This window comes from Labeo rohita, chromosome 21 (assembly GCF_022985175.1).
Source record: "Labeo rohita strain BAU-BD-2019 chromosome 21, IGBB_LRoh.1.0, whole genome shotgun sequence".
NCBI classification, from domain to species: domain Eukaryota; kingdom Metazoa; phylum Chordata; class Actinopteri; order Cypriniformes; family Cyprinidae; genus Labeo; species Labeo rohita.
In genome coordinates, this window is record NC_066889.1 from 14,680,221 (window position 1) to 14,697,608 (window position 17,388).

At 33.4% G+C, this 17,388-nt stretch overlaps 1 protein-coding gene across 5 annotated transcripts in view; it reads left to right on the top strand.

Moving 5' to 3' along the window:
• igsf9bb (immunoglobulin superfamily, member 9Bb) overlaps positions 1-17,388 on the top strand; it is a 143,139-nt gene that overhangs the window by 49,726 nt on the left and 76,025 nt on the right. For all 5 annotated transcript variants that reach the window (XM_051093246.1, XM_051093248.1, XM_051093247.1 and 2 more), the window contains exon 4: positions 17,006-17,157. In XM_051093246.1, coding sequence (XP_050949203.1) covers positions 17,006-17,157 — 152 coding nt within the window. The remainder of the gene's footprint in view (positions 1-17,005; positions 17,158-17,388) is intronic.

Here is a 17,388-nt window from a genome sequence, read left to right on the forward strand (position 1 = left end):
TTCTCCTTTAAAGCCTAAATAGTCTTTGATTTCTAATGTGATTTCTAAGCCAGTGTCATCAACAAAAATCTAATCAGTCTGAAGCTAAAAATAAATGTTACATTTTGTAGGTAATATAAATGGTTCTTCCCTATGCAAAACAATGCATTCTTTTTACATATTTCATCAAGTACATTTAAATCTCTTATGAAGCCTATTCTGTGATCAGTGGCTGGTTGTTACTTTATACAGTGACTGCAATGCTCCATTCAAGCCACGCCCCTTTCAGTTTGAATGACAGCTGCTGTTCATCCTGTTTTCTGGGGTGTGATGTGTACAGGATAGACACGCCGTTTATCTGTTTATTTCAATAATCACTTTGTAGTAATTGTTAATGAAGTTAACTAGACTCTGAGAAGCTAGGAGGTCACGTTCTGGCTACAAGGTGAGAGGCTGGGTTGTTGTAGCATCTCGTTTAATACTCAGATCCCTATGGCAGGGTCAGAGAGGAGAGCAGAGCGGTTAAATCTATTCCAAACTGACTGTGAGCTAACACTAATCCTGTGGGATTTAATGGGATACTCGCATGAGGAGAGAACGTCTGTTGCTTAGTCTCAGGGCAGTCCAAAAATTGTAATGCATTTCCGCTGTCATGCTGTGACATTGCGTGATTGCTGGTGGCAGATCACTTGCTGTGAATACAATTAAGCCAAAAGGCCCACCTAAATATCTGATATTTGAACATTTAAGGTTGTTCATCAAGAAGAACTTTTTGACTTCTTTTTAACATTATTTATATATTCGTTTATATTTTATTTTTGTTTTTGCTTTATTTTATAATTTTATTTTATTTTGTTTTATTTTATTTTTATTATTTTTTATCTTATTTGATTTTGTTATTTATTTTATCTTATTATTTTCTTTTCTTTCCTTTTATTATCATATTTTATTTTATGATTTTATTTGATTTTATTTGATCTTATTTCACTTTATTTTAACAAATTTTACTTTTACTTTATTATTTTATTTTTTGTCTTGTTTTATGTTATTATTTTATTTTATTTTTTGTCTTGTTTTATTATTTTATTTTATTTTACTTTGTCTAATTTGATCTTGTTTTATTTTATTTTATTTTTTATCATTTCATTTTATTTTCTTATTTCATTTTATTTTATCTTATTTTATTTTATCTCGGTTTATTTTATTATTTTTCAATTTGATCTTGTTTTATTTTGTTTTTTATTTTATTATCTTATTTTTTTTGTTTGTTTTTTATTTTATTTTGTCTTATTTGATCTTATTTTATAATTTTATTTTATTTTATTTTGTTACGTTAGTTTATGTACAAAGATGTACACATATTCCCTTATATAAGACTGCATTCATAATAATATATAAGCAAATTTGGACTATTTTTGACTTCTAATTCACTTTAAAAGGTTCTAAGATGTGGTCAAATGTATTTATTTATTTATTAATTTGTTTGTTTGTTAATTTTAAATGTACTAATATTGTAATATTGTGCTGTTTTAAATGTTATAGATGGAATACAGCATGTCAGCCTTTTAAAAGTTAGGCCAGTAAACCATCTTAATGGTTTATATTTATATTATATCCATATTTTTAAGCATTTTATGTGACTTACTGCTTTATTTTTAATGCATTCTCAGTGTTCCTCTGCCTGAAATGCAAAGCAAAACGATACAAGGATGTTGATGTTACTCTGACTCTTATGTTCAGCCTGAAAAAAGTCATTGTCATTTTAAACAGGTGCTAATTGCCTGTTAGACATCTATGTGTTTAATTAAAAGCGTGCATTGTTGGTTTGGAGACTTGTGACATAAAAAACTTGTATCTCTTCGAGCAGGTGAATTCATCCATGGCGTAGAAGTTAGAGTTCAAAAAAAGCACCATTATATATCAATCGGCTTATATGAAGTGCAATTTCGATAATGCCATTACAAATCTTCTTTTCCACAAAGCTTGTTAAGCGAATGAAGTTGCAGCCTCTTTGGATAGAGCACAAACCCTGATAAAGCCACAGAGACAAACAAGCACAACACCAATTTTGGAGGTTTTCTATCAGCCTTCATTGATGTTCAGGACCCAGCGTGGTTGTTTGGATGATCCTGTTGCTTACGCTGCCATTCTAATTGGCTCATTATCAGGTCTGTGATGAGTCAAACTGACGCTGTAGCAGAGTCAATACAGGGTTGAGTTAGGGAGCTGTCCATGGTGCTGATATCTGTTGGCCAGGGAGCTGTCCATGGTGCTGATGGCCTCACAATCTCAAGAGGGTGCTGAATACTCAGCACCACAAGGCCATATGCTTCAGAAACACTGCAGATGGCATCATGGCATGAGATAAAGACTTTTAAACGATAGCGCGGCGGTAGGAACAGAATTCTAGAACTGGCAGAATTAATATTTGCAGCTCTGATTGTGACAGCCTGTTGACCTGCAGCATGTTTGTTGGTTTGTTAATGGGAATGGCAAGTGTGGGTTTAGCTACAGGCAGCAGACAGGCCTGGTTGTTCAGTTTTAGTTGAGGGATGGCCCCTGGTGTGTTGTCATTGGGTGTAAATGAAGCTGACAACATGCCAGCTCCTCGGGTGCCATTGTGGTAAGAGTGGTGCCATAGTGCACTACTTGTACTAATAATGACTTACTGCCCTTATTCCAGGATGTTCGCTCGCTTCATTGACAAATGTGTCGCGTGCGTGAGAGAATGTCTGATGGTTGAACTTCAGCTCTTTTATTGATTCTCTGACTTTTAAGCTATTGATAATTTCACTAATTAAAAACGGAAGGCACTGACAGCTGCTGCAGGATTTCACAGAATGAGGGTTTTACTTCAAGACTCAGATTTTACGTTGGAGTTGTTTTTTAGATTATTTTGATGGTTTTATGCTAATTAGAAATGTTGTTTTTGTTTTGTTAACTTAAAATGGTTTGTTAATTGAAATAAAGCTAAAATTAAATTAAACTAAATATTACATTTGAATAAAAAAATAAGATAAATGTTACCTTGGCATCTCCACTACCAGTCAAAAGTTTTTAATGTTTTTAATTTTTAATGTTTTTAAAGAAGTCTCTTCTGCTCACCAAGCCTTCATTGATTTGATCCAAAATACAGCTAAAGCAGTAATAGTGTGAAATATTTTTACTATTTAAAATAACTGCTTTCTATTTGAACATAATTTAAAATGTAATTTATTCCTGTAACTAAAGTTACATTTTCAGCATCATTACTCCAGTCTTCAGTGTCACGTGATCCTTTAGAAATCATTCTAATATGCTGATTTGCTGTTCAAGAAACATTTATTATTATTATTACTATTACTATTATTATTATTATTATTATTAATAATTTTTTAAAAGTTGAGTTTTTTCAGGATTATTCAATGAATAGAAAGATCCAAAGATCATCATTTATCTGAAATAAAAAGCTTTTGTAACGTTATACACTATACCATTCAAAAGCTTGGAGTCAGTAATTTTTTTTTGACGAATAAATGATATAAACTTATACTTTTATTGAGCAAGTATGCTTTAAATTCATCAAAAGTGATGATGAAGACAGTTACAAAAGATTTCTATTTCAGATAAATGCTGTTCTTCTGAACTTTATTTTCATCAAATAAACCTGAAAAAATTCTACTTAGCTGTTTTCAACATAATAATAATAGTAATAATAATAATAAATGTTTTTTTGGCAGAAAATCAGAATATTGGACTGGAGTAATGATGCTAAAAATGTAGTGTTGAAATCAATAATAAATAACATAAATTACATTTTAAAATATATTCAAATAGAATACAGTTATTTTGAATAGTAAAAATATTTTAAAATTGTGTTGTTTTTGCTGTACTTTGGATCAAATAAATGCAGGATTGGTGAGCAGATGAGACTTCTTTACAAAAACATTAAAAATCTTACTGTTCAAAAACTTTTGGTAGTGTAACTAAAATAAAATAAGTTCACTAAAATTACTAAAATGAAAATTGAAGTAAATGAAAGCTAAATAGAACTATTAAATAAAATAAAATGTAAAAGTCAAACACATAACAAAATTACTGAAACCTAAAAATTAAAATTAAAACGGAAATATACAAATAATAGTATGTAAATAATACCTAAATAACACCAATATGCATCCAATATTTATTCATTTTGTAATCATTATAATAATAATTCATTTTATGGCTGATAACATAAAAAAATGAAATTCTATACTATAAAACTAAAATCATTCATACATTTAGGCATCACAACATTGCAATGTATAAAAAGTCTACATTAATTCTGAGATTTGTTAAGGATGACACTTAATGGTATTATTAAATTATTAGTATTTTTTTTAAAGATTACCTTTTAAATTAGTATTAGATGATGGCAAAGGTAATCTAAATTTAAAAATAGCAGAAGTGAGCATGAACACCCAATACAGATTAATTAAAAATATCAGCTAATAATCAATGTGGTACCTATATATTGAGAAACCGCTGAAAAAAACTCATGCTGTCTATGTTGAATTAACCTGAAATGCAATTACATAATTAGCCATACACTATACATCATGAACGATATTCACAAGATAACATAGGAGGACAAAAGCCAAGGATTACATGTGTAAGCAGATCAAAGTGTGTAAGGTGATTATATATGTCTGAAATATGAAAATGTGCATGTGTTGATACAGGACCTGGGGGCTAGTTGTTTCTAGAGCTTTTTGGATCATCTTCCATCTCTCCATCAGCGTGAGATAAAGAGGATTTTTACATTATGATTAGTGTTTGAGAATAGCGGTCTAGGGGCTGCTTCTGGCTTTTATGTTTGTGCTTAATTAGCTTTGGGTATCACTCCATCTCCCTTTAAACTCCACACCGGCTCTATTTTGCTGATTTCTTTCATGTTGGAGCAGGTTTCACACTTGCATCATCATTACACAAACACACAATATGAACTCACTGAAATTTGCCCCTGCGGTTTTAAATTAGAAATCACTACCTTAGGGTTGCTTCTTTGTTAGTGTACTGCGATGTGAGCAAGATAATGTGTTTTATTAAATAAATCTCCCTGTACCATATTAACCACTTGATAAATTTTACTCTACTTAAAACCTGAATAAATAAGGATAAACCTGAGTGAAGTTCACAGCTGGTGTGGTTTAAGCAACCTGTTCTTATTAGCCGTGTGTGTATGACCGTGTGTGCAAAACAGTACTTAACTACATTTTTAACTTCAAAAAAGGAAGTCTGGACTTGAAGGAATACTTTTTACTGAAACATAGGCCATTTCAGATGTAGGGTTTGTTTCTTCATTGGAACAAATTTGGAGAAGTTTAGCATTAAATCACTCTGATCCTCTGCAGTGAATGGGTGCCGTCAGAATGAGAGTCCAAACAGCAGATTAAAGCATCACAAGTAATCCATATGACTGAAGTGAAAATTTGCATGTTTGTAACAAACAAATCCACAGGGTGGGTAGAAGGTGCTTAAAGTACTTGAATTTGACTTTGTGAAATTTAAGGTATGAAAAACCCCTGAAAATAGCAATATTCCTGAAGAGGTACTTAAAAATGATTGACTACTGGAAGACAATGTATCTATGAAATAAGTGTTTAATTTTGTCAATAAGCAAACTTTCACTCAACTCAAAACACCTGCAAAGGTTTCCTGAGCCTTGCCAAAGTTTACAGAGTGCTGTATCCAAGCATGTTAACAGAAAGTTGAGTGGAAGGAAAAAGTGTGGAAGAAAAAGATACACAACCAACCGAGAGAACCGCAGCCTTGAGAGGCTTGTCAAGCAAAATCAATTAAAGAATTTGGGTGAACTTCACAAGGAATGGACTGAGGCTGAGGTTGAGTCATCAAGAGCCACCACAAAGACATGTCAAGGAATTTGGCTACAGTTGTCGTATTCCTCTTGTTAAGCCACTCCTGAACCTCAGAAAACGTCAGAGGCATCTTACCTTACCTTAGAAACTCTGAATCAGTTAAAGCAAATGATTCACTATTTCGAAGGGCTCCAATCGGATCAAGTATCGGGAATCATTTGTTTCAGATCGGGACTTCGAAACGCATAACGCAAATCATTAGATTTAGATTGGAACTTTGTGTATCATTTGATTCAGGTGTGAACTTCTGAATGTGTATCATGAATCATTTGATTTAGATCGGAACGGGTTCATGAATCATTTTGCAACCTGAATGATTCAAATTAAATGATTTGTGATACACGATTTGAAGTCCCAAACTAAATCAAATGATTTGTGATACGCGCTCTGAATCCGAGAGGATTCGCAAATCTTTCGCTTTAGATTGGAACTTCGGAGCGCGAATCATTTGATTTAGATCGGAAATTCATAGCATGGATCGTGAATCTTTTGCTTTAGATTGGAACATCGGAGCGCAGATTGCGAATCATTTGATTCAGATTGGGACTTCGGTGCGGGTTCACAAATCATTTGTTTCATATCAGGATTTCAGACTGATTTTGCAAATCTTTTTTTATGACTTTTTCATAAACAGTAGAAAACATCAAACCATTAAGGTAGTGCAGTTATAGAAACAAAAAGAAAAAAAGAAAAGTATACACAAATACAAACCCCTTAAGAAAATTAACTGTGGTTTTACTATAGTAAAAGTGTAGTGTACTTTGTAACACTTTAGTATTAATACTTTGCATGGGCTTTACTTCATTTTTACCATTTTTTTATTACAACATTTTTATTTATCTATTAAGTATTTATTTCTCTTTTTTTTAGATTTTGAAATAAAAGACATTGTTCAGTAAGTGAGATCTCTGACTGAAGTCCTTGAAAGTCCTGGAATTTCATTTTACAGTATCTGTACGAACCCTGAATCCATCATAACTTTAAACCATCTATTCTGGCCAAAATCCATTATCCAGAATAATGCTTTATCTAGTAAAAAACTCCATCCCCTATTGTCTTCTCACATCAAAACCCACTGACATCTTTGTTTATAATGGTTTTGGGCTGTTTTCACTTGTAAACAGTGCTTGTTCTGTGCAAATTTCTCTCCTGTTTCAGATGACACAAGTTTTTAACTGGAGACAGCAATATTATGGATAGTGGATTTGTATTTTAACCAGAAACAACAGTTTGAAGTAAAAAAAAAAAACGTCCTGAGAATGGGTTTGTTTATTAGAAACATTAGGATTTTTGTGAATTACTTGTGGATTATTGTTATGTTTTTATCAGCTGTTAGGACTTTCATTGTGACAGCACCCATTCACTTCAGAGGATCCATTGGTGAATGATTCTGGTCTAAGCATGAGTAAACCTTTAAATGACTTGATGAATTATTTATTTGAACAGTGAATCGTTTATTGCAGTGAACAAACTGATTCACTAAAATGAATCAGACTTATCACAGCTATATGCAAATGTGAGAACACAACACATCCACTTCCTGTATCAGTGAGGTGAGCTACTCTCAACATTTGACATGAATGGAAGCAACAGAGACAGAGAAACAGGAAGTGAGGGTCAGTTCTCATCCTTGGCTAACTGAATCAGTGCTCCTTTTAGCAGGGTTGGTTTTCAGAAAGAGCAGTGATGCTCTGTGTTTTGTTTGTATTCTTTTTAGGCTCTGTTGAAATGCCCTCGTCCACTAGGCTTTCACTTTGCCCTTCCAGCCTCCGGTGAGGCTCCTCTCTTCTCAGTATGCATCGCTCACATTTAATCTGTGTTTGACCAAGAGTGTCTGAGAGATAAGAAAATAGGTTTTGCTCACCGATGGGCCTTCCATATGTGACTGGACTTACAATTTGGTTACATTCACATAAGTATAACCTCCCAAATATAAAAAGAGACATTTTCCTTTTGTAAAAAAAGCACTTTGCTGTAGCTATAATTGGCTCTTTGAATTGCCTCTTATCTTACATCACTAACAAAGACACTACATTGGTTTGAGCCATTACAATTTGATGCTTTTGTTCAAGTGTGTTTCTTTTGTTAAATAATAGAAATGAATCATAAAGAGGGATCAGTTATTTGAATAACACCTCAGCAGCTTAAACGTCTTATGAAGGAGTGTGTGATCTGACAGTACGGGGTCTGTCAAAGTCTGTGCGTTTGCGCAAGGACGTAATATGTAATAATGACGTGAAGTGCTGTATTGAATGTCTCTATTGATTCACTTGAGTAGATCATGTGACCTTGACAGCAGCAACATCCCTTGAATTAAAATCAGCTTCCTGTGAAGGTCACATGACAATAGCATGCATTTTAATCCCAGATCGATTCATGGTTGTTACGAGTGTTACAGTGGGCAGTTTGCGACTAATGTTGCCCATATAAATTATTATTATCCATATTTATTTATTTATTTATTTATATAGATAGATAGATAGATAGACAGAGGTTGTGATAACCAAATATTTTCCATCATTCACCAAAAGTTTACAGTATACTCTCATTTGCCATTGGTTGAGCAAACAGATAGTCCCGCCCCAAACTCATGCCATTGGTTGAATGTTTTGATAATGTCACAAAGAGCATTTGAAGATACTGAAAGATGATTTGAAGATTTAAAAAGGCACACTTAGACCTGATAAATGTATCATATGGAAATATCAGGCTTAAAATATGTTATACATGACTAATTTAGCTACAGTAATAAAAGGCCGTAATTGAAAAAATATATTAAGAAATTAGACAAAATAAATTATAAATAGTAGTAAATATTTTACACTTTTATTTTATTTTATTTTATTTTATTTTATTTTATTTTATTTTATTTTATTTTATTTTATTTTATTTTATTTTATTTTATTTTATTTTATTTCTTACACTACCAGTCAAAAGTTTTTAAACAGTAAGACTTTTAAAGTTTTAATAGAAGTCTTTTCTGCTCACCAGGCCTGCATTTATTTGATCCATAATACAGCAAAAGCAATAATATTATGAAATATTTTTAGTATTTTTAGTTAAAATAGCAGCTTTCTATTTGAATATATTTTAAAATGTAATTTATTCCATGATTTCAAAGCTGAATTTTACCGCATCATTACTCCAGTCTTCAGGGTCACATGATCCTTCAGAAATCATTCTAATATGCTGATTTGCTATTCAAGAAAATGTATTATTATTATTATTAATAAAAATAATAATATCTAAAACAGTTGAGTACATAATAACAATAATAATAATAATAATAATAAATGTTTGAGCAGCAAATCAGAATATTAGAAAGATTTCTGAAGGATTATGTGACTGGAGTAATGATGCTAATAATTCAGCTTTGAAATCATGGAATAAATTACATTTTAAAATATATTCAAATAGAAACAGTTATTTTAAATAAATTAAATAAATTATTTTAACATTTTAAATTTTTACCTTTTTTGCTGTACTTTAAATCAAATAAATGCAGACTTTAAAAAACATTAAAAGTCTTACTGTTCAAAAACTTTTGACTGTGACAGTGTATATCTGTATATCTTAATAGTGTATATCAACTCAATATTGTGTTTATCTTGAAATTCTGTTTAGTGTACAACATGCAGATTCCTACAAAGTGTATTCCAACCCATTTAGACCTTTTTGCATTCACAATCCAGGTTCTCACTTTGCTTTGGGTTCTCCCTGCAGTTGAGATACATGACACATAACAGCTTCATGCTGGTGTGTACATCTGGTGCGTTTCACGTATATTTGCACGTGTGTAAACAGGTCTTATGTTCTGATGAGGTGTAATCCACTGAGCCGCATTCACACAGATGCTCGACTCAGTACAGGATACTGAGAGGAAGATGAGCAGGATGAAGATGTTCCTGTGGGACTAGCTCCACGCATCCCTCTCTCCATGCTTCTCCTGCCAATTAGCTCTCACTGGTGCAATGCGTGTGTTGTTAGTGTGTGTGTGTGTGTGCACTAAAACATCTGCCTGTGTGGCCGGTGTAACCACAGAGCCTTATTATAGCTGAATTCTTCTCACAATCTGTGCCTGTGATAAGAGCTTGTGATTTTATCACCGGCTGCCGGCTGACACACGCGCTCATTGCAAACGAGATGATGTCATCTTGCCTTGAAGCCCTGGAAATATCGGAGGGATTATTATGCAGTGTCGAAGACGAGATGTGTGTGTGTTTTTCGTAAAGGTGTGTGTGTAACGCTGAAGGTGAGCAGGTGATCGTTTGGCAAATTCAACAGCTCTATTCCAGGACTCTCACTGCTTGCCTGCGTGTTAGCTGAAATAATAAAAGGACATAATTATGAAGAAACAGACCTCACGCTGTAATGGGGTTCAGTTAAAGGCTCCTGTGCTTCACTCACAGAAGAAATTGCATCTGGTATGATTGCACAGCTAAACACTACCTGTTGAAAGATTCTGTTAGGTCCACTTCTCAAGGCCAGCAGGACTGTGAACTACTACATACTGGTTGTGTTAATACTAGCTGAATGATACATCCTCAAAAAACAAAACAAAACAAAAAAGGGAAAATGTAAACGTTTGAAATGATGCAAATTGATTGGTGAATCTTTCAATTCAATTCTACTGAAGTTAAAGGGACAGTTAACCCCAAAATGAAAATTGCCCCATGGTTTACTCATCCTTAAGCCATCCTAGGTGTATATGACTTTCTTTTTTCAGACGAATACAATTGGAGTTATATTAAAAAATGTACTGGCTCTTTCAAGCTTTATAATGGCAGTGAATGGCTGTTGATTTTGAAGTCCAATAAAGTGCATCCATCCATCATAAAAAGTACTCCACACACTCTGGGGTGTTTATAAAGGCCTTCTGAAGCAAATCGGTGTGTTTGTGCAGGAAAAATATCCATATTTAAAACTTTATAAACCATAATCTCTAGTTTTGTCATACATGTGTTCACGAGAGAGTAGCCTTCCAGCGGATGACGTAAGGCGTAGGCCATTGTTAATTTTGACAACAAATTTTGATTTAGTCTTATGACTAAAATGCCATTTAGTTTTAGTCATATTTTAGTCATCTGTATTGTTTTAGTTTTAGTCTAGTTTTAGTCGATTAAATATCATAAGATTTTAGTTGACTAAATCTACAGTAGATTTAGTCAGCTAAAGTCGAAGAGGTTTAGTTACAGTGTAATGCATTTACTGTATTAAGCATTTCTCTAAAATGATCAAGCTCATTGTATAGGTTTGGTATTAAGGTTTTATCATCCTGAAAACAGCCTAAACAAGCCTAAACCAGTTGGCTGGTTTTAGCTGGTCATGGCTGGTTTTAGAGGGGTCAGGCTGGGAGACTAGCTGGAACAACCAGCTAAAACCAGCCTAGCCAGGCTGGGAGACCAGCTAAAACCAGCTACTTCCAGCTTAAACCAGCTTAGACCAGCCAACCAGGTTAGACTGGTTTTAGCTGGGGGGGGGTTTCAGCAGGGATGATAGACACAGATTTTACTGCTGTGACATGCAACATGCCTTTTATATTAAAATTAAATGAAACCTCTTCTCATAAAGAAACAAGAACATGGTCTTCTTTTCAATGAAATACCAATGGTTATATAGGCCAGTTATGCATTCTTTATAACAACTTGTTTACCACATTCCTCATTTTTTCAATAAGACAAATTTATTTATATTAAAAAATTCAGATTAATCTTTATTAGTGCTGATTCAGTCAAGAGCAGTGAGTGGTTTTCTGTCTTTCTTTTGTTGCTTGATTAACACCAGTGCCACAGACAATAGCAACTAAATTAGGCTGCTGCCCCTTTAAAACCGAACGCACCAACATTATCTGACAACCTATTTGTACATATTTTACAAGGTGGCTAATTCGTACACATTCATACAACCTCACTCGTACGAATTTGTATGATTTGTCTAAACCCTAGTGACAAGTAGGTTTAGGAGCGGGGTTAGGTGTAGGTCATTTGTACATATTCATACAAATTGTGCAGCTTGTAAAATATGTATGATCTAGCAAAAATCATATGAATTTGTACGAGTGAGGTTGTATGAATTTTTACGAATTAGCAATCTCGTAAAACACTTGCCATGAGATCGGGCTGAATGCACAGATGCAATGTACTGATACACGTCCGATATTCTCCCAACTGTTTACATCTACCTAAGATGTAACAGAGTGTGATTTTGTGAATACTTGTCCAAACTGACAATTCACCATAATTTTGTGTGTATTTCTCCATTCACGCAATGCTAAAGAGTACTCCTGCGCTGAGGCACTGCTTTGGTGTGTGTGATCAGAAAACCGGACCAAATTGAGTCTCTTCTGTGTCGTCAAATGTATCCACATGTCTGCTCTTCTCTTACTCCCAAATATTGACATTTTTTAATGTTTTATGAGACGTGCAGCAAATGCATTCTAGCTTATATCTCACCGGATAGATCTTTAGGCTATGATGTAGTTCATATGTACGCTAACCTCCTAACCACACAGCAGATTCGTTCTGAATGAATCTCTTCCCAAATCTTCCCTCCTTAACATTTCTGTCTTGTTTTTATTCATCGACAAAAATGTCAGTAGATATTCGCAATAGTTTTATCATTCAAAACGAGTTTTAGTTTTTTTACCATCTATTTTTTGTCTGTGAAATTAACACTGATGTAGGCGTAGCATAATCTCCGGTGAGGATATGCTAGTTTCACAAGAACCAAGTTTTGCTTACAGAGGAGACTGGAAAACCAGTCTCCTCTTGGCTAAAATCTAAATCCTTTGACATTTTTCTTTACAAATCCTCATTTTGTACTTCTAATTCCAGTGTTTTGTTTTGCTCACTCTTCTGTGCTAACTCGTTTACTTCAGAAGGCCTTTATTAACCCTTCAGAGCTGTGTGGAGTATTTTTTATGATGGATGAATGCACTTTATTGGATTTTCAAAAAGTCAACACCCATTCGCTGCCAATATAAAGCTTGTAAGAGCCAAGACAATTTTTAACGTAACTCTGACTGTCTTCGTCTGAAAGAAGAAAGTCATTTACAGCTAGGATGGCTTGAGGGTGAGTAAATCATAGGGTCATTTTCATTTTTGGGTGAATTATCATTGTCATTTTTCACAGTGAAATTTGTCACACACAAACATGTCCTAGAGCAGGGGTGGCGAACTCCGGTCCTGGAGAGCTGCAGCCCTGCACAGTTCAGCTCCAACCCTAATAAAAACTCACCTGCCTGTATCTTTCTAGTAACTCTTCAGACCTTAATTAGCTTGTTCAGGTGCGTTTGATTTGGGTTGAAGCAAAACTTTGCAGGGCTGCGGCTCTCCAGGACCGACGTTCGCCACCCCTATTTTTTAAACAATCCACGATGGCCAAATAAAACACTGTTGCAGTATTCATTAGGCCGCCTAATTTCATATTGACAGAATAATAATCTTAAACACATTGGATTATTCACTAAATCACATAGTAATATTTGGAGCAGGGCACTTCAATCTGTTGAGACATATTCACAGTGATTTGTATACATAGCAGGTGTCGGGCAGTTGCTCTCCCTCCATTTGGCGTGCTGTGGCAGGCATTTAGCTAATGTCAAGTGGATTCGCCTGAATGTTTAGCCACTAATGGGAATGTAGATTGAAAAGCAAAGGCAAACTTAGACGTCCATATCAATTAGCAGCTCTTAGTGACTATGAAACATGAGTTGAGGGTGATTTTGTTTCATATAAGACACACACAGCCTCCTCATTGGCCTAAAGTGCGCCTGTGCTTTCAGCCTTTCTGTGTGTGTGTGTGTGTATGTGTGTTTATGTTTAATCAACATCATGGGTCAGCAGTGTGTCAGAGTGTGTAAGGGAGTAAACGGAGACTCGCAGCAGATGGAGGCGTGTTTTGCACAGATGTCTTAGCGGCTGGCCTCAGAAGTGTTGCCTTTAGCACTCTGGTCATGTGCCATCAGATCTTGGGGGTTCCTTCAAAAAACTAAAAACGCTTAAGTTTTAATTAAGCAGAATTAAGCTGTGCTGAAAATTGCAAAAGAAAGTATTGACGTTAGTATTATAATCAGACTAATCCAAATCATAAATTCTGAGTTTTACAGACAATCAGGTTTTACTGACATTTAGAGTCATGTATAATAGATGCTTGGCTTGAGAAGGGTTTAGTCCGGGTCTCTGTAAGTGCAGAGATTTCGCTAAACCCATATCTGAAGAGCAAGATGTTCCTGTGATCTTTGTGGTAATGTGTGACCCTCTTGTCCCAGTGCTGTCTTAAATATTCCAACACATTTGAGACAAAAAAGGTTGCTGTTATCCTCTGCTCAAACTCTATCATTGTGCCTAGAAATAATTGAGTAGCAACCGAATTAATTTCAAGGGACGCAGTAAACAAAATTGTGGAGACACACTGAGAAATGTGACAAATTATACAACTATTTTGATGGCTTTGAATAAAATATCATGCAGAACAACACAATCCCCCCTTGAGTGTTACAAAACTAAAACCCATTTCAAGTTATCACACACAGGAGATGCATTGAGCCACACACTGTAACCAGACAATCTCACGAGAAACATTTATGGTGCCACTTTATGCTTGCTTTACTCCGTATTTATGTTGAATAGTTGTTATCTGGGCTTTATAACATATATATGTGTGGATGTATAAAATTACATGTTATTATGTGTAATGTTAAATGTTAAAATTACATTGTAAAATTTAATATATTAAATAATTTGTATTATAAAAATAAAAACTATTTAAGTGGCTTTTCATAAAATATATTTTTTAAAAAAAAGTACATATATAATATATACATATATTTTACACCCACATACACACACACACACACACATATATATATGTATATAATACAATTTTTATAAAATATTTCTTTCCAGGTGTGAGTTTCAGTGTTGTGCATAATTAAAAAAAAAAAAAAAAAACATAATACTATTTAATGATTTACTTATAGCAGTATAATAAAAAATTAGGGATGCACCGAAATTTTAGCCACCGAAAATGGCATTTTTGCTTTTTGGCCAAAAAAATAGCAGTTAAATCTAATTCTGTTGCATAGACCTGAATAAAAATAATATATTCATATATAACAGTACTATATTTTCTGTTTTATTTTATTGCTTTGCTTTCAGTAAAAGTGTCCTTATTTAATTGGTTCATTAAAATTATTGAGTTAAATTACATGTAATGATATGTAATATTAAAATTTAAAATTATGTGTAATATTACATTTATATTACATAATTTGTTATAATAATAAAAGCTATTAAAAAATGTACATATATGATATATACATATATTTTATACCCACACACACATATATATTGAAAGTTTAATAAAATATTTATTTCCAGCAATGAATTTCAGTGTTGTCCATAATTTGTTTTAAAAAAATGACATAATATATATATATATATATATATATATATTTTTTTTTTTTTTTTTTTGCTTTATCATAAAAATAGGGATGCACTGAAATTTTAGCCACTGAAAAAAATATTTTTGTTTTTTGGCCGAAAGAGAAAAATCTGTTCAATCTGATTCTGTTGCATAGACCTGAATAAAAAAATATATTGATATTTAATATTAATATATTTTCCATCCAATTTTATTGCTTTACTTTCAATAAATGTATGGTTATTTTATTGGTTTGTATTTTTCAAATTCAGTATAATTAAAATGATTGAGGTTTATTGCTTTATTTTCAGTAAAAGTGTGGTTATTTAATTGGTTTGTATTTTTCAAATTTAGTAAAATTTTAATTATTGAGGTAAATTACATGTAATTATGTGTAATATAACATTTCAAAATGATGTGTAATATTAAATTTTACATATTATATCATTTGTGTTATAATAATAATAAAAGCTATTTAAGTGTCTTTCCATAAAATATATAAAAATAAAAAATATACATATACAATATATACATATATTTTACACCCACACACACACATATATATATAAAAAAGTTTAATAAAATATGTCCTTCCAGCTATGACTTTTCAGTGTAAACATAATTTGTTTTTAAAAATGGCATAATGATATTTAATGATTTACTTATTTGCAGTATAATAAAAAATTAAGAATGCACCAAAATTTCAGCCACCGAAAAAAATGTTTCGGTTTTTGGCTGAAAGAGAAAAATCAGTTAAATCTGATTCTGTTGCGTAGAGCTGAATAAAATATTATTTAATATATTGATATATTTTCTGTCCAATTTAATTGCTTTACTTTCAATAAATGTATGGTTATTTTATTGCTTTGTATTTTTCATTTTAGTGCATCCCTATAAAAATACATTTAAAATACAATAAAAAAACATTCATGTATTATAAATATATTTAATATTTTAATGATAAAAAATATTTATGCAAAGTTCCTTTGCTATGTAAATTGTCACAAATTATTTAAAATCTTTGGGTTTATGTGGTTTATTTATGTATTTAGAGTAATCATAACTGTTCTCAGTTCATCCACCAATGGCAGGTGTGACAAAGAGCTCATTTTGAACCTAATTTTGAACCTTTCATATATCAAAAAGTCAGCTAAACTATAAAGAACTGCTAAATTGTACCTAATCTGTCATTCAGTGCTGTGCTGTCCAGCCCACTAAAATATCCAGACATCCGCAGCCCATGTGATGCCCAATGGCATGGCCACCCCCTCCCCGTCCTGATTTATAGACAATGAAAGTATGATTTTTAGCTACTAAATCAAGGCTGAGGGAGAACTGGCCATGGAGCAGGAGCAGAATTATTATCAATGAAAGCGATGCCAGCCAGAGAGCTCATACACTGTATACTAAGAGCTCATAAATGACCGCATATGTATGCAGGAGGCAGATCCATGACCGGGAGTCCCTCTTATTCACAGGTACAAGCTAACAGCTCCGATGGCCTTCTGAACTTCTATGGCTCCCATTAGCAATGAGGCTTGAGTCATACTTCAACAGGATCTGTAATAGACACGTATATCATAGGACATAATATTGTTATGAATGAACCTGCCTTGTTATCACCAGGCAGATTTATTTCAGAGAGTTTCAGGGAGTAATGGAGAACAGATAGGGAATTTTCACATCCTTTCTCTGTGTCACAGCTCCCCCAACTTTCACGGACACGCCGCCGCAGTATGTGGAAGCCAAGGAGGGGGGCAGCATCACTCTTAGCTGCACGGCCTTCGGGAATCCCAAACCTTCAGTCAGCTGGCTCAGGGAGGGAGATCCCGTACAGGACAGCAGAAAGTATAAGGTGAGCAAACACATCGCTAATTTATGACTGTTAACTTTAATCAGGTAATCTGTGGGATATTTAGTGTAGTGTTTGTTCCCCTGATGTCTACTTAAAATATTAATATAGTTTCTTGTGCCAAAAACAGCTGTTATTTATTTTTTCGCCCTCTCTCTGACCCTCTGTTATGATTGGCTAACCTCCACATGGTGGTTTAAATCACGCTGCCCTTTATCGTAGCAGAACATGTTG